Genomic DNA, 21646 nt, shown 5'->3' with positions numbered 1-21646 from the left:
AAATTATCAAGCAGAAAAACCACCAACATTCCTCTAGGGGCATGAAATAAAGCTGCTGCTGTCCTTCCATGTCCTGTATTCTTGATTGTTACTTGACTAAAGGGATACGAGTAGATTTTGAGGTCTATTTTAGCACCAGGAAAAATTGCCAAAGCTGGCTTTGACAAAAGCAAACAATGTGTGCTCAAGTATAACACAACCAGGTTTTATTTAAGTTCTCTCTTTTTCACCCCCCCCATATTAGCAAGAGTTCAGAGGGAATTTAAAGTTCTGTAAACATTAACTACCCCCTTCCTCCCCTTTATAGGTTTACAAAGCAAAGGAGATCAGGAGACCAGATCTGTGGCACCTCCCAGCCTCTCTGTGCTACTGGATCCAAAAACTATATACAAGTCTGCAGCCATTTCTGTATAGTTACTGTACACATTGGGGGAAGAGGAAGAAGAGAAGAAAAATCAAATGAAATAAAATCTAAATCAAACTGCTCTGGAGTAACTTCAGTTTTCTTCTTCAGGCGGCAATGGCAGAAAAAGATGCTTCACGCAGCAGCGTAACTTCCATGGGCACACTGCAACCCTGTGCAAGTGGGAGCGTGGGCAGGGGACTACAACCAAGTGCACTGGCCATTTCAGATGGTTTAACATTTCTGGTGGTAGGGACAGAAGATTTTGAGTGACAAGTATCTAAGCACAGTCGACTGGAAGTGATGGGAGAGTGTACTACATAGTGAGGATCAGCACTCCTTACTTTATCCCTCCATGTGGTTTTTACAAACAGAGACGCTGCTAATGCTCAGATTCCTTGTCTCGTTTATTTCACTTGGAAGATGATAGCTCCCTGCTCTTGGCGTTAATGCTGCTGCAGAACTTACAAAATTCTGGACCATCACCATATGTCACCAGATGAATCTGGCTAGGTTTCAAGTTCCAAAAGTAGTGTCAACTCTCACACAAAACCAACAGGTGAAGATACAGATGGTAAAGATCCTATGCGTCTCTGAAACGAGACAAATTCACAGCAGAAGGGTCCAAAATAACTGGCCCAATCACTCTGGAGGAAGTATAATTACAGGAAAATTCAGCCTGAAATAAGAGATGTATGCTTCCTCCCACAACTTGAGTCCCCAATTGTCCAGGAAGGCTGGAGCATGCTGAAACATGACTTCCAGCAGCTCTGACATCACCACCCGATGAAGACAGACTTAAACTTCCTCTCCAGATTCAGTGTGCTGAAGAAGGGCTGGCAGGGATGTGCAAATCCAATCCAATCCAAGCTGTATGCTGCCCATCGCTTCCTGCTGTTTCCAGCTCTAGTGGTAGCTTATGAATGTACCTCCAGATACGGAAGGCATCTTTAGACCTGACGGAGCATGGAAGTCAGGATCTGCGTGGCATTTTGGTTTTGAATGACATCTGTTAACCATGAGCTCTCCACCATGATTGCACCAGTTAGATAGGATGAGAGTGATGAAGGAAGGGAAGGAAGCTACCATATGTAGACCTCCAAATGGCTTTCCAAATAACTTGGGAGAAGAAATCACAGCACAGTAATTTGCCCTCAGCCTCATGAATAAATCTTTTTTCCCACCTACCCAGCAGAAAGAACCAGAGGCTGATATAAATGAAGGAGATTGTGCAATCTTGGGCAGAAAGGACTTGTTGAGGCTAGAAAAAGCAGCCTGAGATGATTTGATTCTGGGGTCCATTTTGCAAGGCAAAGATGATTGCAGGAGACAGAAAGTACTGTCCAGCAGTGGAGAATGCATGGTTAACAGACACACGAGAAGCCAGTCGAGTTGCATATACTCAGTAGTCATCCAAAGTCTCTATTTCTCCCATATTGAGCCGCTCTGATGAGGCGTTGACAGAGAAACCTACAAAGCAAGACAGAGTATTTAATACACAGAAGCGCTGCACTTATTCACAGATTCTTTTAAAGGAACAGAAGTAATGTGAGTCAAAAATGACAGGTACACCATAAAGGGGGGGAGGTTGTTTCCATCTTAAATTCACATGCAAATTACAGCTATGTCCAATAACAAAAAACGTCTTGTGTAACATTTTTAGTTGTGTGTTTGTCTTTCATATAGGGTTGTCTTCCTTTTGAGTAAATACAGTATTTAAGTCATTTTAAGAGCACTATCATCCATGCCGACAGGAAAATTAACCCATTCTGGACATTAATAAGTGACACTTCCCTCAAATCATATCCCAACACCACACTTTGGCAAAGAACTCAGAATATTGATGACTCTCCTTAAATATCCAGTAATGATTTAAAGTAGTATTCAAGGCAGAACTTGGTTGTGCCACCAAGGCACTTAACTTCTGCTTAACTACTCAGGCAGGATGAGGTCTAAAATGCTTTCATTTTCTATTTTACTAGATTTACTATATAAGTACAAGTGAGCAAGCTTCCTAGTAAAGTCAAGTTCTATATAAAAATATTCAAGAAATGTCCTTCCTTTATAACCCCACCTCTCTGGCTCAGACTGGAAAAACCAAACATTTTTAAGACTGAAAGCTGTTGGGTAGCCTTCTGCAACTTGCTCCCACAGCCTTCACCAGCCTACCTTATTGCATACATCTGAATACAGAGTCCTGGCTGGGGAAGGAACACAGTAAGAACAAAGGGCCAGGCAGAAGTGAGTACTCAGATAGTAGTGGCCAGGTAGGCAGTAGCTAAACATGGGTGCAGCTCCAAGAGAGCACAAGAAAGTGCCTGGCCATCACTGCCTCTGGACTCTTAGTTTCTGGTTTCATCCCTAGAACTCTGGTGCTGTTAACCTAATGCATCATAAAACTAGCTGTTGCTCTGACACTGCAGAAGGATGTGTGCGGTGTTTACAATCAGGGTGTTAGGCCAATTCGATTCCAGTTTGGCGTTCTAGAACTCACCTAACAAGCTGGGATCTGCACGAACCATTTTTTGTTTTTTCTTCTTTTTGCCACTCTGCACTGCCTCAAAGTTGGATTGCTGGTTGTTGCTCTGATTAGTCTGAAAGACTGAATGTAATGAACTATGGTTCATCCCCCAGACAGAATCCTGGAAGGCAAATAAATAATGTTATTCATTATGTGCTGGAATTATGCTGTGCCTACTCAGAAAGACTACATAAATAGCATCAAGCCACCTTCCACCATACTTCTTTGGACAACATTTTTTTATACCTGAATCCCCCCCCCCCCCCCCACTCTACAGAAGGTATTAAAGAACAGCTGCACTACTAACACACAAACTGTCTTCTGGGCAATTCCACAGTGTAGCTCGCTTTCCTTTCAAAAAAAATTCCTATGCCTCTACAACCAGAGAGGCAGGTCTTCTGTTCCTCCAATAAGAGATACAAATATTAACCCGAAACAAAAATATGACCTGCTGCTGCCGCTGTTGGCTGGCTTTCTGTTTGGCACGGCGCTCAAGAAACTGCTTGGCAAATTCCTTGGCTTCAGGGGTGTCTCCGAGATAGGCTCTGATATAATCGTGAACCTCATAAGGTGATTCCACTTCCTTCAAGAAAGAAACAAATGTGGGAACTGCAACAAGAAAGGAAGATGAGCCATGAGATGAACATGCAGACTATACAGACACTGAAAAATAATTCAGAGCATTTCAGTATTAGTTGTTATGGTTAATTTCTCCATACATATTTTGAAAGATCACCTCAAGGCAACAGAAAGCCCTTGCCCGATCACTAAGATATAGAATGCATTACTTTTGAGAAACAGCATAAGATATATGATGAAATCTCCAACATAACCATTCAGAACCTAAATTATAGCATCAGGTCTGATTCTAGCTTACTTAAAAAAGGTAAGGTATAGGTTCCCTTGCTCGAAAGCCAGTCAAGTCCGACTCTAGGGTTGTGGTGCTCGTCTCCATTTCAAAGCCGAAGAGCCAGCGCTGTCCGAAGACGTTTCCATGGTCATGTGGCTGGCATGACTAAACACCAAGGCGCACGGAACGCTGTTACCTTCCCACCGAAGTGGTCCCTATTTATCTACTTGCAATTTCTTGCTTTCAAACTGCTAGGTTGGCAGGAGCTGGAACTAGAGACGGAAGCTCACTCCGTCATGCGGCAACTCGGGTCTTGAACTGCTGAACTACTGATCTTCCACACCCTGCAGTTCAGCGTCTTAACCACTTGAGCCACCGCAGCTCCTTACTTAAAAAAAAAACTTAAAAAACCTTACCCTTAAAAAGGATATTATAGCTTTGGAAAAAGTGCAGAAAAGGGCAACTCGAATGATAAAAGGGTTGGAACACTTTCCCTATGAGGAAAGGTTAAAGCGCTTAGGGATCTTTAGCTTGGAGAAACGATGACTGAGGGGTGACATGATTGAGGTTTATAAGATTACAAGAGGGGGACCCTCGAGGCCTGTCTTCCCCCGCCCGCCCTCCCTCCCTGCCTGCCTGCCGGCTCCAGGGAGGAGGCTACGCTCTTGCACTTTCGGGGGGATTTAAACATCCCCCGAAATTTTTTTTAACTTTTTTAATTTTTGTGCACACGTGGGGACTGGCCCACGTGTGCACAAACCTCCCCCGGCCCCCCAGCTGCCCCCGGAGCGCTGATTTAGCGATCCGCACTCCGGGGGCAAGTTCACTATTAGATATATAGATGCATGGGAAAGAGCAGGTAGAGAAAGAGGTACTTTTCTCCCTTTCTCACAATACAAGAACTCGTGGGCACTCCATGAAATTGCTGAGCGGTCGGGTTAGAACGGATAAAAGGAAGTACTTCTTCCCCCAAAGAGTGATTAACACATGGAATTCACTCCCACAGGAAGTGGTGGCGGCTACAAGCATGGATGGCTTCAAAAGGGAATTAGATAAGCATATGGAGCAGAGGTCCATCAGTGGCTATTAGCCACAAGGTATAGATAGGGGCTCTGGGGCAAGTGATGCTCTGTCTTCTTGGTGCTTGGGGGGGGGGTCAGCAGTGGGAGGGCTTCTAATGTCCTGGCCCCACTTGTGGACCTCCTGATGGCACTGGTATTTCTGGCCACTGTGTGACACAGAGTGTTGGACTGGAGCCTTTGGCCTGATCCAACATTGGCGTCTCTTATGTTCTAATCTCTGCAGATTGTTGTGGGATTTTTCTTAATGGTTCTAACAGTGGACAGAGCAGACCACCATAAATTTAGTGTGCAGCTGTGATACATTGATTGTATCTGTACACACTGTGAAACATTCACACTCTTTTCTAGTTCTTACCATCCAGGTTGTTAGCTGTGTTGAGTGCATGAAGCATTTGTTCACACCACTGAGTGAATCCATCCTGGGCTTTATTAACCCCTTGAAACAGCTTCAACAATTTCTCTTCTTCTTCTACCTTTTTATTCTGCCGGCTTGTAACACCTACAGATTTACTAAGGCAGACAAACACTTTATGAAAGCAGAATATGAGGAGAAGATATACATTTCCCACAAACACATGCTGCGTAAGACTGGAGATTGCTAAATTCCAGCTGTTTTACAGAAGTTTCTGCCTTCTGCCAAATCCACGAATAAAAAGGTACAAAGACACAAGAGCGAAACGAAAACATACTCAAAATAATTACAATTTGCCCTCTCCCTTAAAAAATGCCCAAGGCAGCTTAGAAAGCATGGAACATTATGAGATTCTGGTTGCACTGAACAAACAGCAGAGTTCACAGACAGTTCTCATCCAACGAAAGAATTCAGACAACAGGTCTGAGTATCACCAGTAAAAGGAAGAGGGGTTTACCTGATGCTAGCATTGCTTTTGTTTTTATTGGTTGCATTACGAGGTTCCACTTCTTTTACTGCATCATCCCAGAATCCCATGTTTGAGTTTTTTGTGTCAGCATTGCTCCAAATACTGCTGACAAGGTCTGATGCCCACTGGCTGCTAGGATTGGTGTTTAGCGAGCCCCATACGGAATTGCCAATGCTGGTGTGCAGATTAGAATGTTGCTGGAACATAAGAGAACAGGATAAAATGCTTACTAAATTGAAAGCAACAGGTTCAACTAAATAAGCCCAACAACAGGGTTAAGGTATTTGGGGAGATCTTCTCTTGCTTCTTCTTTAAAAACTGAAAAATTAGGAATGGGACTCACTGTCGTGTTGCGGGACCTGTTTGGCTGCTGCTGGTGTTGCTGTTGCTGCTTCTGCATCTGCCTTGCCTCTTCCTGCTGAATCTCCAAGAGGGATTTTGTAGTGCCTACAGGTTTGGCAACACTGCCCCAGCCAGATAGTTTCTGTTGTTGTTGTTGCTGCTGCTGCTGCTGCTGCTGTTGGAGGGCTTTCATTAGTTCACGCTGTTGGCGCCTTTGCTAGAAGGTAAATTAAAGGCAGGGTCTTCCATCAATATATACATGATAATCTGCCATCACTTTCTACAAAGAATTTTAATTACGATGCAATAAATATAAACAGAAGTGTTTTGTTACTTAAATTTGCCCCAGACATGCTAATTTAGTCAAACACTATCTACTTAGTACTTCTGTAATGCACAAGTGAAGATATACCCGCCTACATATCCTGCTTTGCTTTCATGCCAACAACATAGGGGAATGCAAAATGGCAGCACAAATGACTTCTTTACAAAAACAATTTATTGTGAAGTCTCTCATGAGAAATGGAATGAGTCATATTCCTTAAATTTAAAGCAAGCAAGAGACCTAACAACTGTACTGGACACACTCCTCAGGATTCTACCTCCCTCACATTGTTTTTTGCACAAACAGCAGACAATGTACTTCTAAAAAGAAACTCCTGAAAATCTCTTCTGTCTAACGTAGTGCAAGTGGAAGTCAGCAGAAGTTGTGTGAAGTGCCTAGCCATTACTCCCATCACACACTAAATCTAGTCATCACATGAACAAGGCACCTGCCCATAAACATGATGATAAACTTTTCAAATGTTACCTATAACAAGAGGAAAACTCATTGTTTGAAATCTGCTATGGGAAGTAAACTATGTCACTTGAATTCTGCTTTTTAAAGGTTCAACTCTCTCACTGGTGTTGTCCAATTATGTCAACGCTGTTAGACAAATGCTGCACAATTAAATATTAACAGCTGCATGCTTTCAGCACTACGCACTTGAAGAAGAAGAGTTGGTTTTATACCCTATCCTTCACTACCTGAAGAAGTCTCGGAGTGGCTTACAATCTCCTTCCCTTCCTCTCCCCACAACAGACACCCTGTGAGGTAGGTGGGGCTGAGAGAGTTCTGAGAGAACTGTGACTGACCCAAGGTCACCCAGCTGGCTTCATGTGGAGTAGGGAATCAAACCCGGTTGTCCAGATTAGAATCTACCACTTTTAACCACTATACCAAAGTGGGTCTCTTGAGATAGTAGTTTGTTGACAGAGAGTCAAGGAAAAATCTTTGGGCTTGGTATCTCTCTCTCTCTCATGAAACTTCTCTCCTGTCTCAACTCACATATTAATCCTCTGTGGCCATCAGAGCTTTCATGCAGTCTCCCTTCAATCACAATTACAGCTACAAGTTACAGTGCAGAAATGTCACCTGCATGATGTTGTCCTATGTGACAATACACTTTTACAAATTACTAGTTTAGTACTGAATATTTATTTTTATGGAATCATAATAAATACTTTATCACAGATATTTATCAAACACCCAAGTGCTGCCCAGTCTCTCCTTTTCATCCAATTCCTTCCTAATTTTTCTATCCATGAAAACCCTGCAGCTCTACTTAAATGCTTTTTGTTTTATTTGAATAGAGCTAAGGAACTCAGGAATAATACAATATGGGCCCTCGAGCTATTTCACTAGTATTGGACAATACTTCTCGTTTACAGAAGAAAGAAACGGAGAGGTTTGCTGATACCATTTGTTCTTAAGAAAAAAATGGAAAGGGAGAAAAATACAAAAGGATCACTCATTACAAAGTTTCAAATGAAACCTTATCATTCCATGAAACAAAGGTCATATTTCCATGAACTTATCAGCCCTTATAGCTTCTTGATTTGTAATTCTATTTTGATATGTTATCTTAGACATGATATCAATTCCACATACTCTCGTGATCCAGCATTCTGAAATAAGGCATGCCGTTGAAATTTAAAGATGTAAAAATGAAATTAAAAATGCAGAGGCAAATGGATAAATGTCACAAAAAGGTAAAATGCACCTATGAGTTACACAGATGGAAGAAGTACCATTTAATGCCTTTGATTATTTTACTGGGGCTGACAGCTGGGGTACTGGGGGAGAAGAGGAAAGAAGGAGATGGCTGAAGACACAGGAAGTGGGAACTGAATTTGTATCCCTATGGCTGTTTTGCCTTCTGCTGAGTATACTGTTTCTACTTTGCTTTTTCCTGTGGATGGAACTTGAATGGGAAGATCAACTGAACATGGAAAGTTTAGCAGGCCTCACAGTGACCTCTAGCTGCTACAAGGCACAACTACAGAAAGCCAGGAACTCCAAGATTCAAGGACATCAGATGCAGATGTCTTTCAAAACATGGAATACTGCTGAGGTATGACGAGCAAACAATTACTTTAAAAAGCAGCTTTTGTAAACCTTTTTTCCAAGCTGTGAAATTTACCTCTTCTCGAAGCTGCTGTTCTCTTTCTTCTTCAAGCTTCTGGATCTCTGCTAATGACAATGTTGCCTGGGACTGACATGACCTTGAATTAGATTGCTGACCCCATGTTGATGAAGAAGGAAGCTGGGGGTGAAGACCCAGGAATTGTTATTTTTTTAAAATGAGGGGGTAGGTAATACAACAAAATGAATTGCCCCCCCATGCCCACTTTTGATACCAACAAAATGCAAATTTCTAGATCAGGAAAAATGATGTGATTCAAACAGATGACTGTTATCTAAAAATAATACTAACACACACTTTCAGTGCTTAAAAATTTTTTTGCCTAAACATGCTGGACAGTTTGATTTCATGCTCAGAATGGGCTTATCCTCAATGGTGCAACCGGTTGGCAAAGGGGGTCTCAGCAAGAATGGAAACACTGATGGGGAAAATCAAGCTACCCACTGACTGAATGTAAATCTAGCCTCACAGGCATCTCAGGTTTTCAGAGATGAAAGGGTATAAAAAAGGCAAGCTTTGGCAATGGAAATGTACATTTTAATCAGGGCTTTTTTTGTAGAAAAAGCCCAGCAGGAACTCATTAGCATAATAGGCCATACCCAACAACAGAAACTCATTAGCATATCCAGCCACACCCATGAGAGCATAGCTCATTAGCATATTAGGCTGCACCCCCATGTTACCAGAAGTGTCAACATCCAGCCACACCCACCTTTTGCTTCTTATTCTGTTTACCTTGTTTGTTGTCAAGACCCAGGGCTTTTTTTGTAACAGGAACTCCTTTGCATGTTAGGCCACAGCCCTAATGTAGCCAATCTTAATGAGTTCTGCTGTTGGGTGTGTCCTATTATGCTAATGAGTTCCTGCTGGGCGTGGTCAACTTGGGAGCCAGCCGGAACTCCGTTCCTGTGCGTTCCTGTCCCAAAATAGCCCTGATTTTAACACAACCAATAGGCAGAGTCTGTGCTGGTTGGAGCTGTGAGCACAATTTACGAGAGTGACTTTGCAGAAGTAGAAAAAACAGGAAAAAACAGAAAAAAACAGAGTGGGTACCTTCATTTGTGCAAGTTGCTGCTGCTGTTGCTGCTGCTGCAGTCGGCGTAAAGCCTCCTGCTGCTGCTGCCTTTGCCGCAGAATTTCTTTCTGGCGTTGGAGTTCCAGCTCCTTCCGCTTTCGTTCTTCCTCTTCGTGCCGCTGTCGAGCTGCTTCCTCTTCCATGCGCAGCCTGTTTTCTTCTAGTCGGCGCTTTGCCTCCTCTTCTTCACGCGCCCACTTGGCAGCCTCCTCTTCCTTCCCAGAAGAGAAATAATATGTAAAGTCTCTAAGTGGCTTTAATACTTTTCTTTTTTTAAAAAAAAAATCTATGCATCACACAGGATAAATCATACAGATAAATTCCAAATAATGTTACTTATTCCAAAATATCAGACTGATGGAGTACTGCAGACAATATTCCAAAACACCCTTCAAACAATTCTTGGAGCTCCATTATATCCCTTATTGTCATTTTACAATCCAAATTTTAAGCAAATTTATCAGTTTTTAAGATACAGAATCTTTGTAAAGACTTAATCAACCAAATAAAATTAAGATGGTAGATTATATTTTAGTATCTACTGATAGCTAGTTCACAATGTAAGGATAAGAAAATAAGGCCACACTGGTAGGTAGGAGAAAAAAAGAACAAGGTGCAAGGCACAGCAGTTTATTCAGCCTTTTGGATCTCAAGCAGAAACTTCCTCTAGCTCCCACCTTGGACAAAGGACCAAACTCCTATAAACTGTATGGATTTTTGTGCAAGTGCTTTTTGCAGAAAAGTAGTTCTGCTCATGGCTCCTTGGATCCTACACACTGTAGGTAATGTGAAGAAACATGGAAGCTCTACGGCTGGTGTCAGGTGTCATATTAATATGAATGGCTCATAAATAGATGCAAGTGACCTTTGCTGCAGTCACCAAGTGTATGCGCAAATCATACAGTTCTGAACAAGGCAACACTGCCCTTTTCCTCACCTGTTTACGAAGCAACTCTTCTCGCTGCCGTCTTTCCTCTTCTTCTCTTCTCCTCTCCTCAAGTCTTCTAAGTGCTTCCTCCTGTTGCTGCCGTTCCTCTTCCTCCCGCTGCCGTCTTAGTGCAATTTCTTGTTCCCTCTGTCGCCTCAGGGCTTCCTCCTACAAGAGAAATAAAGATGTCAGGTAGAGAATAGGAAAAATTATTCCAGCATAACTGCTGAGTGCTGATTTAGGAAAGTTACATCTTGTTAGCCTTTAACTTGCCATTCAGCTCCTGTTTTATTTTGCTACAGCTGAGACCACAATCAAAGACAGAATAATTAATATTTTAAGCGATAAGACATGGCAGTTAGGCAAGTTACAAGACGGTGATGGTGTAAACAGCTAAAAACTTCAGTGAATTTCAATAAGATTCATTGCTTATTCTTTACACTGGGATTAAGGATGCCAGTTAAAGTGTGCAAAAGTATTAGCAAGACAACAGGGAAAAAAGTTCAGAAGTGAGATTGTGGTTTTGGTCAAACTGAAGACTTTTCACACAAGCTTTTGGAATACTTCTTTACCAAACCATGCGAGCAAAGTCTATTTTGAATACATTTATGTGTTACATTGAATTTTCTCCTTGAGGAGGAAAGGTTTAAATATTGCTACTTGCAATAGAGCACAATACACCATCTTGGGAAATACCATTTTGAACATCTAGAGCACTTTGTTAATAACTTGTTAATAAGGTTATTGGATTAAAGCAATTTTAAATGGTTTTATGTATGTTTTATATTGGCGTATGCCTCCTGTAAGCCACCCTGAGCCCGCATAGCGGGAAGGGCGGGGTATAAATTGAATAAAATAAATAAATAATTTTGTTTATCTAGTGTAAACCTAACCAAATCTCTTGGATTTGTTATTTAAATTGGTTAACTGGAATATACTTTTTTGGTATCTGTTTTATTTGTCTTGGATTATGTAATAAAAATGCTGACTCTCTGACAATTTTATGTTTGCAGTTTCACAGACTGAATCTTCGTTCTTAGCATGAAGAGAACTCTGCCATTTATCAGACAAACTGGAATTTTATGCATCCTACAGGAGATATCCATTCAACATTAGAACAAAAACAACACAATTAGTTGTTTTTGGAAGATGTAGGATAAATTTTACATAAAATGGACCACAATTTTACACAAGAGATGGAACAGGCAAAATTAACTTCTAACTTCCTCCACACACCCACAAAGTCATGAAAATGGGTTCTTTTTATGATACTGCTGCAACATTTACAGCACATTTTTGAGAAATCACCTGCTTCCTGCGAGCTAGCTCCTCCTCTTCTCGTCTTTTTCTTTCTTCCTCTTGTCTCCTAAGAAGTTCTTCCTGTTGTCTCCGAAGCTCCTCCTGCCTCTTTCGCTCCTCTTCTTCTCGTTTGGCCCTTAGTTCTGCTTCTCTCCGCTCCTGCTCTAGCTGAAAGTACAGAACTGGTGTTGGAAGTTAAGTCCACAGTAAGTGAAATATCTCTATACCATATACAGTGATTCTTGCTCTTATAGTACAAACTGGTTTCACATTACCATCCTTTATTTTAGCTACTGGTTTGATTTGATAGAAAATGTCTTCTTTAAATCATGCCTATGTGATCTCTTGTAAAAACAGTTAATCTTCAGGCACCAGTGAGACCAGAAACTATGGAACTTACTGCTCAAATAGGCTTGACTGGTGCCAATTCTTCAAGCTTTTAGGCATCAGGCAGACATTCCAGTCTCATACTTTTATATGATTGACTTTTGTTTCCATTTTTTCTTCTGCCTCAGGCTTATTATTTTTATGATACCTTTTAATATCTGTATTTTAACTGAATGCTATTTTAATCTAGCTGCTTTTATTGCATTTAGATTCTCTTCATATTAATCTACTGCTGTTTTAATATATGTGCTGCTGTTGTATATTATGTGCTGATAACTGTTTGTATTTTATGATTTTTGTTGTATCTTTTATTTTTTTTAATAAACCTCCATGGACTAATAGCTTGGGGAAGTGGAATATATATATCTTTTAAGATGAATCAATGAATGAGCAACATCTGTTCCAGAAAAAACAATGTCTTCATCACTTGTTGTACTCCAAATGTGGCAACAGAGACCATAACAGTAATCTTGAAAATGGAACTGACAGAGATTACAACTGGAACTGCCAGTGATAAGTAATCTATGATTACCATTTCTTACCTTTGCAGCTTTGGCCTTTTCAAGCTGCTGCAATTGTTCTAGAGCTGGTCCCTGAGCTGTAGTATCAATTGGGAGATCCCAGACACTGCTTCCTTCCCAGACTGCAAAACAAAGGGTGGGGGAAAGGCTGTGTACTAATGAATATTAAATCAAGAGAACAGAAATGTGTAGTGGTATATTGTATGCTGGTCAATTCACTAAGAATTTATGAATGTCATAATACATAGGCCTGGGATGGAATCTCATTTAGAGGAACCCCTCTGTTTCTTGGCCTGTACTCCTAACGTCTTTGAAAATCTAAAAAGGTAAAGATCCAGCTGGATTTTACAAATGTACTGTATGCATCAAGTCAGAATTTTCCTCGCAGAAAGAGCAGAATACATGCAAAAGCATTAAATATACAAAAATAAGCACATGAAAATAAATGCTTGTAGAAAAGCTTCTAATTAAATACAGGCATATTAAGAACAAGTAATATTAAAGTGGGAGACACAGATAAAATACAATAAAATGTCCAATAGGCTAGAGGCAGATATTTTACAGCTATTTCAGAAACAAATCTAAATGAAAATTTCCAATGAACCTGCTTTCTTTTCCTCATGTTTCAAATAAATTCTTCTCATGCACTCCAAATGACATCCCCACAATCCAACTTCTAACAGAACACTCATGTCTGTATTTTAATCTTTGTGGAAGAAATTAAACCTGTAAACTGGGGAAACGGGAAGAGAGTCCAACTTTCCATACTGAGCCTTATACCCTGCCCACCGCAACATCCTTCTGTGTACAGACAGAAAATAAAACCTCTTTTACTTTTGCATAATTCACCTGATATTGTCAGTGATAAAAATGTACCCACTTCCTCCAACACCAGCTGGAACTAATATATTATTGAAAAAGAAACAGTTATTTAAAGGGACCTTAATACTAAAATATTCACAAATGGTTTCACACCTGTAGCCTGTGGGGCTGTTGACTGAAGTTCCCAAATAGAGCCCGTATCTGGCACTGTCACAGACCTCGTTACAGGTGGTACTATGTTCTGCTCAGACTTCCTGTAAGGTAAGGATAATGACTCAGCATGCTGACCTCAAAACCTAGTTCTACTCCGCTATCACAATGGAACTGTTTTAAATTTTAACACTGCCCCTGAACTCTCTTTTCTTAGCAGCCTGAATAGCCATATTAAGGCATTACTATGCAACTTCCTTTAATTTCAGTATTGCTCCATGAGCTTCAAAAAGCAGCCTTCTATCAAAACTGTCTGACATTTCAGTGCGAATTTTTGTACTTACAGTGGTGGAGGGTAGAATTTGTTGAATACAGGGACAAGACTAACAAGAACAAAGTTATCATGAACAAAGTGACACCAAGTTTTCACTCAGTTTTGTTTGTGTCATACTACACCTGAAAAATGGCACATTCTTAACAATACTAGCACAAAGTGCGTTTGAACTAAACAGCCACTAACTGTTGCGGATAGGACACTTTATACATTACATATTTACATATATACCTATGATGTTCTAAATGTTCATCTAAAAATGTAAAGTGTGAATGCAACAAATATGTTTGCAGCCTACAGGTGTTCTAGTGGTAATTGACCGCAGCTTCTGGTTGAGTGGACACTCAGTAGTCAACTACTTCATATGTGAAGCGGCTCTAAGACCTGCGCATTCTCACCTCATCTTAAGTGCCTGGAACTGTTGCAAGAGGAGAGCCAGCTGCTGCTGTTGCTGAGATGAGAGGGCTGCTTTTTGCTGTTGTGCCAGTGCATACTGTTGTCTTTAAAAGAGAATGAAAAAGTTTAGTGCTTATCTACAGAATGATTACACTTACTCTAGTATCTTGTAGCTCATAATGTTTTTTCATTTAAAAATGCAAAATAAAATTGCTAGAGCATATGCCAATAGCTCATCTCACAATTTTCAAACCAGAATGTTCATCAGAGGCAAATACTCTAAGAACACGTGTTGCATAAGAATTTAGACAGAAATGACCAAAAACCACATGAACAATTACTCGGGTATGTACTTTCAACAAAGAGGATCCAGGGTAGCTTCTTCACATGCCACCCAGATACAAGGAAGACCCAGTGTTCACTATCACAGTAATGTAAGGGTAGGTGGGAGGTTACAGTGAGGCAGATACTTTCTCTTGCAAATGGCACAAATAGCCATGTGCTGCATGAAAACAAGAAATACAAAATGGCATATGAATGGCAGGCACGTCTACCTCAATGCCCTCAAAATCACTGCATGTTGCACAGATGTCCAGCACACTGTGGTGGTGCAGCAGCTCTACCAGTATTACTGTCACAGAGGTGAGCCTAGATAACTAAAGCAGCACAACACAGCCCTCAGCAGATCTTTCTCTAGACTTACTGCATCAAAAACTGCTGGTACTGCATATGCTGCATCTGGTACATGGCCGTGAGTTCCTGTTGTCTAGACAGTCTTTCCTGGTCCAACTCACCCTGTGGATGAGAAACAAAACAATAAATGAACTTTGGAAAAAATATCAACTTTCTGCATTCATTAATTTCCTGGTGTGGAGGATCTGCTCAGTCACAACACAGTGTTAATACCCAGCTTTGCTATATGTAAAATGGCTGTATATACTCTGTATTAAACATCACAGTTCTACAGTCTGACATCTCAAATTCTGGAATAAGAAAGTTAACCTGTGACTTGTACCTATTAGGCAAATTAAGCAATTATGCAGATACTAGCTTTATTTTCAGTTATCCTGCTATCCATGAGGAGAGGATCCTGTCTCACAGCAACCACTGGAAGTAGTAACTACCTTCGGGTTCTGAGACGTAATCATATTTATATTTTACCCAACCCCAGGATAAAAACATACACCATGAAACTGACCACTGACAGCTTAAAGTAAGTTTCCAGACGAGAAAAGAGTTTACTTAAAAGTCTGGGTGAACAGAAGCATTTTGGCAAAGGAGGTGCCAAGCAAGTCTCAAGGGGAAGGGCCTTCCACAATTCCACAAGCAAGGTGCCACTTGAAAAAGCCCTGTCTCTGGCTGCCACCCACCTCACCTCTGAAGGTGGGGAGCACAAGGTGCGGTGCTTGTGAGACGGAAGTTAATCGGTGGGCTGTACAATATGGAAGAAAGCACCAGGCTAAAACTTTTTATCCTGCTCCCTGGCATTTGGTTTATCTTGTCTTTCTCAATAACTGATGTGAGATGCTGATTTTAATGCTTAATTACAGATGCTTATGAACTGATGCCTTTTAATTACAATTTTTACTGTTGCATTTTAACTGCAATTTTTACTTAAGTTGTCTCAAAAACTATGGAGTTATATCCTACCACTCTGCTAAGCTAAGGATGGGATGTTCCATCAGTGCATGGCATATTCTATTGGCGCAAGAGGCTTCTGCTAATAGAATAGGCTTTGCTCTCACAAAAGGCTGGACAGAGTGACAGGATACAACTTTGGGAGGAGTCATGGCTCAGTGGTGCAGCATCTGCACTGCATACAATCCCCAGCATGTCCAGTTAAAAAAAAAAGTTATGTGAAAGACCTCCACTTGAGACCCTGGAAAGCCACTTCCAGTCAAGATTACACAACCTTGATAGACCAACAGTCTGATTCAGTATAAGGCAGCTTCATGTATTCAGGCTGCGCAGGTGGGAAATACTTATTTTAAATAAATTAAATACATAATACTGCACACTGTTCATTGCAGAAAGTATACTGTAAAGTGAGCAATAAAGGAAATAATCGGGATTCAATCACTGGGCTATTCCAAGGCACAGGAAGCTGAATCCAGTGCTCTCTATCAGTGTGCAGAAGATGCATACTCTTCTGCTTGAAGACAGACATGATGGTTTCATTTACCCCCATGACTTCTTCCAGCGTAGAGGAAAGAGAGATCCTGTGTGCCAAAACCACACAGGTAAAGTACAGCAGGACCAGTTGGATTCAGATAACAGGAATCTGTTAAGAGGAGGCAGACACGGTCCTATCTTATACGTTTTGCAAGCCCCACTCTATTTCTGTTCCCCCTACTATTCATTGTGCCTAGAAACAGCTCAATCAGATGCAAACTGAAGCAGCATCTGTTTACTTTGGGGGTTGAAGAAGTCCACTGTTAGAGAAGAACAGCTCTAGATAAACTGACAACAAGGAGCTTTACTGTCTGTTCCACTTCTAGGAAGTGGAAGCACATCTAGTGACATCAGAGGAAGAGGTGAAATACTGAGGCCCCCTCTGCTAGCTTGGCTCAGGACAAACCGTCATTTGTTTCCTGCCCTCCTCCCAGAATTGTCTCTGTGCAGCTATTCTATCTGGGTATTATGGAATAAGAGTTAGTGCCTGAATTTGCTTATTTCGCTCTTCCTTTCCTGTTTCTTTTTCCAATGTATTACATCATAGCTAGTAATTCTGAATTGTTGCCTGGAATGTAATATCAGAATGGTGGTCTATAAATGTATCAAATAAATAAATACATTTTTTTTGTTCATTTAGGAAATGTTTATGCTGCCTCTCCAGAGTTCTGTTCAGGGCAGCTTACAAGTAAAAACATTATAAAATTCATAAATTATCAATATATTTTTAAAAATCACTAAAATAAGCCATATTTCCTTTCCTGACTCCCTGTTTCATGTCTGTTAAAAACAGAAACTAATACAGAAAAAAAAAACATTTTTCTGGTAGCATAAAGCTAATCATAGTTCCATTAAGTATGTGTACAGCACATTCAAGTAACAGTTATCATTACAATACTCCTGTTAGGAAGGACAATGTATTCCTATACTGCAGATAGGAGACAGAGTGAAGGGGTCTAGTTTGCCCAAGGCAACTTACTAAATTTGTCACTGAGAGCAATTTGAACTGGAAACCTCTCAAATCACAGCTTATTTTATTAACCATCATGTTATACTACATCATACAAAGCTCTACAGATTGTATTATTATTATTATTATTACTATTACTATTATTATTATTATTATTATTATTATTATTATTATTATTATTATTATTATTAAAATGGTCTTGATTTAGAGTTCATTGTTTTACAGATTATGTTTCTTAAATATTTACCAAGTGAGGAGGTGGTGCTGGACCTGGAGCAAAAGGGACCCTTCCCCACATTTTCATGATGTCTCCAAGTGGCTGGAAGGTCTCATCACAAGCTCTTTTCACCAATAGAGACATTGTGAAATAGCCAGCCTGGAACCACTCTGTCATCTCCTGATTACTGAACGGACCTGCAAAAATCACCCAACAACACATATGGTAATAAATTCCATAGGGTTACAATGCCAGATGTGTCCAGCAGGTTTTGTGCCCAACAATTAGAGTAATCATAATACAAAAAGGAATGTTATGTGGAAAGGCACTAAAAAATACTGACATTCCCCCACCAACAATGGGCATGATTGGCTGAAGACAGGCCATGGTGGCTTATATGATGAACAAAGGCCCCGGTCACACGGGCAGGAAACTGCGGGGGAGAAGCGTGGCTGTTTGCCCTGGGGCAAACTACTGCGCAGTTAAGTGATCAGACCTCCCGTGGAGGTCCTGTGGAGGTACCGTGGAGGTTCCATGGCAAGGGAGAGGTGCTGATCACAGGACAAGCCGGCGCGCAATGAAGAAGCGCACGCCGCGGCAACCTGTTTTGTTTTTGTGTGTACATGACAAATGCGCATGCTCCGTTGGGTGCGTGTGCGCATCCACAGAGACTTGGGGGAAAAAAAACAACACCTTATTTGCAAGGGGACATGGGCGGGCGCCGGATGCCACCGGAAACGCGATCAGACGCCCGCCCTTGCCCCGCAGTTTCTGGAAACTAGTACCTCTGAGGTACTAGTTTTTTGCCATGCAGTTTCGGCTGGAAACCTCGCTTGAGCCACGGGAGTGCTACGCTTCCCAGATGTGCTGGTGAGATCGCGCCTGGAAACTCCGCCTGTTTTCCGTCTCACTTGTGTGGCTTCTGTTCCGTGTGACCGCAGCCAAAGTGTGGCAACTGTAATTCTGATGGAAATTTTCTATACATATTCTCTAGTACCCAACAAACCCACCTCTCCTCACTCCAATCCTACTTTTAGGAAAGTACTGGTACTTTCTGGTACACTGCATATATATATATATACAGGATTGTATTCAATTTTTCAATAGTGCTTTATAACAAAAAACAAGAGACAGAGCTTACCCTGAATTTCTCCTTGGGGATCTTTATAGTACCATTTTTGCATGGACTCATGGAATAACGGTACTGATGAGCCCTTTGCTCTCTGATCTTGAAGCTTGGCTGCTAGTCTTTCATCATCCAGGGCACTGTCTTGCAAATATGCCACCATTTTCTCAGCTTGCTGCAGAATAAATTGAAGCTTAGAGAACTTTATGAAAAATACCTTCAGTTGGTAGGTACAAGGGTAAAAACAGAAGAAAAAAATACTCTAAACTTCCTCAGTTTCCTTTGGGACCATATAATGGTGCAATTATGATAAAAAATTGAACTCCTACTCTAAAATCAAGAAAGGTCAAATGATGTGCCCAGAGTTCACCATTCAGGTCAACAGAATCTGCAGTCCTGGATTTAGTTCTCTTTATTAGAAGGGAAGACCTCTGAGGCAGAGAACCAGGCAGATCCCCCCCCCCCCCAAATACACCTTTTTAAAAGCAACCCTTCTCTCTGGAGTCTTACAAATGGATTAAGAGGGTGATGATTTGGGGAAGGGGGATTTCTGATTTGAAATTGTGCTAATATAAGAAAAAACAAAAATACTACCATTCTCATTCCAAATCCTATGGAGACTGATGTACCACACCATAAAGTCAACACACAGATCTACCTGACTCACTCCATCACTGCTGGGCAACCAGCTAGACTTCCTAATAAGTCCATAGGGTATATTAATGCTGGAACTGAAGCCCACACACTGCAGCTTCAGGTAGTGGCATCTGGGAGCAGGAAGTCTGTTTGCTGGAACCCTCCAGCCATGGTTTGGATTCTAAATTACAGTTAGCACAAACCATGTTGAAATTATGCTGCAAGTTAAATGCCTCAAATATACCATTATGTACATCTGCAGCAACAAGGTACAGGCATACACTTACTGCTAGTAAGACAGGCTCTATTTTGCCATTAATTCTTGGTCACATTCCTTTGTCTAGCCACATAAGAATGTCTTTCACTGCTGACAAAGAGCCCATGTATGCATACAGATACTTTAGGATTACTAAAATGCCAAGTATTAAAAAGCTAAACTATACTTTAAATAGCTCCAGTGGAAGGCACATGCAGTCCAATACTATGCATATTTAATTAGAAACAAGCCTACTGAGTCCAAGGCTTTCCATTTTAAAACTATTCTGTTCCATACTACATTGCAATAGACAACAGTTAGTTATAGTTAAATATTCAAATGGCAATTGTATTTTCAGGGATGAGCAAATAAGAACTTAAACTTTGCAGATTCACTAATATATATTTATATGTAATGTATTTTATGGTTTTCAAGAAATGACTAGAGAACTGAAATCTCTTCCAAATCTGCACGAGAACATTTGAACTACTGGTCAATAAAGTATTATCGGTGCTATTTCTCTTCAGATGTGTTAAAAGAGACTAACTCCGTCTGCCTTTCCACTAACTTTTTGCTATTTCAGCATGCAGAGATTACTTAATAGATGATATTTTGAAATTGGGCCCCAATAATGGAGTGTAACAAGCACACGTATCATTTAAGACATGAAGAATGCATGAACATAAAATATGTAACCACAACATTTTTTTTTTCATTTAAAATACACAGCGGGCATGGAAAAGGATGTCCAAGCATAGGTATTTTAAATTGGAAAAGATATCTCTCTCTTTCTTACTTAGGTATCAGAACCCAAGTATGTCACACATGAAATGGCTCCATGCAGTATATGAGGTGGTTATGAGACGTTTTCTCAAAATTCTCACTAAATGAGGGTCATATAATTATCTGCTTCTGATCAAGTGGAAAATCAAAACCAGATCTGATTCACCGTACTCACTAAGTTCATCTGCTGGAGTTGCATTCTGGAACAAGATCTAGGAACTGTCTTGAACACAAGAGTTAGTCTCGAGGTGAAACTTAATTTCTTACGTTAGGAATTTACCTTCTGAATTAGCTAAGGGAAAAAATTATTTTTTTATATCTGCTGGAGGAATCAAAGGTAACAGCATACATGATCAGGCCAAATCCATTTTAATTTAAATTTGGAATCAATGGAAAAATACTACCAGATTACAAATATATTTAAACCATTTACGTTAATATATCAATAAATACTGGGATGTGTGTTTTATTATTATTATTTTTTAAAAAACCACCAGCTAGGGCACTTTGTGCAAAGCTAGTTTTCATATGAAAATGCAAATCCTATTTCAAAATATAGAATTTGCATTTATAACAATGAAAGAATGTTGTTTCACCAACACTTAAAGCTGACAAAAAATATGCAGCAGAAAATGCTTGTCTCAGATTAACAAGAGTATATGGGGCATTTAGTTCAACTATCTCTCTAGTGTTTTTCCAGACAGAAACACAAGCTTCACTTCTGCATAGAAACTTGCATTTAAAAACTAATTATGAGATTATTGTTCGATTTTCCCACCAAGAACATAACTGTAAGGATTTTAGAAGCACAAGTGAATCTGTTTTTCTGCTTCCAAAGTGGGACTCTTAAAACCTCTGGATCCCAGAGAAAAATCAGATCCCAGCACAGGTCATCGGAAGCCAAAATTTGCTGGTGCTTTCAAAATTACTATTACCTTGCCTATATTCACAGTGGCACTTAGAAAGCTACAAGTGGGAACCCACAAGGAATTGTAGGGTGAATTTCCTTTTGTCACATGACTTCCTC

General features: G+C 40.5%; 1 protein-coding gene across 2 annotated transcripts in view; it reads right to left on the bottom strand.

Moving 5' to 3' along the window:
• Positions 1-204: 204 nt before the first annotated feature.
• The window catches only part of GIGYF2 (GRB10 interacting GYF protein 2), a 100374-nt gene continuing 78932 nt past the window's right edge, over positions 205-21646 (bottom strand). For both annotated transcript variants that reach the window (XM_015426851.1, XM_015426850.1), the window contains exons 13-28: positions 18960-19119; positions 17849-18015; positions 15163-15254; positions 14462-14563; positions 13733-13833; positions 12779-12879; positions 11859-12017; positions 10560-10718; positions 9601-9837; positions 8545-8667; positions 6081-6296; positions 5726-5934; positions 5212-5366; positions 3373-3533; positions 2898-3045; positions 205-1873 (exon numbers count right to left, since the gene is read on the bottom strand). In XM_015426851.1, the coding sequence (XP_015282337.1) occupies positions 1806-1873; positions 2898-3045; positions 3373-3533; positions 5212-5366; positions 5726-5934; positions 6081-6296; positions 8545-8667; positions 9601-9837; positions 10560-10718; positions 11859-12017; positions 12779-12879; positions 13733-13833; positions 14462-14563; positions 15163-15254; positions 17849-18015; positions 18960-19119 (2358 nt within the window). In that variant the 3' untranslated portion in view covers positions 205-1805. The remainder of the gene's footprint in view (positions 1874-2897; positions 3046-3372; positions 3534-5211; positions 5367-5725; positions 5935-6080; positions 6297-8544; positions 8668-9600; positions 9838-10559; positions 10719-11858; positions 12018-12778; positions 12880-13732; positions 13834-14461; positions 14564-15162; positions 15255-17848; positions 18016-18959; positions 19120-21646) is intronic.

Source organism: Gekko japonicus, unplaced genomic scaffold, assembly GCF_001447785.1.
Source record: "Gekko japonicus isolate JY-2015 unplaced genomic scaffold, Gekko_japonicus_V1.1 scaffold14, whole genome shotgun sequence".
NCBI classification, from domain to species: domain Eukaryota; kingdom Metazoa; phylum Chordata; class Lepidosauria; order Squamata; family Gekkonidae; genus Gekko; species Gekko japonicus.
The sequence above is the reverse complement of the archived record's forward strand: the minus strand, read 5'-3'. Positions and strand labels throughout refer to the sequence as shown.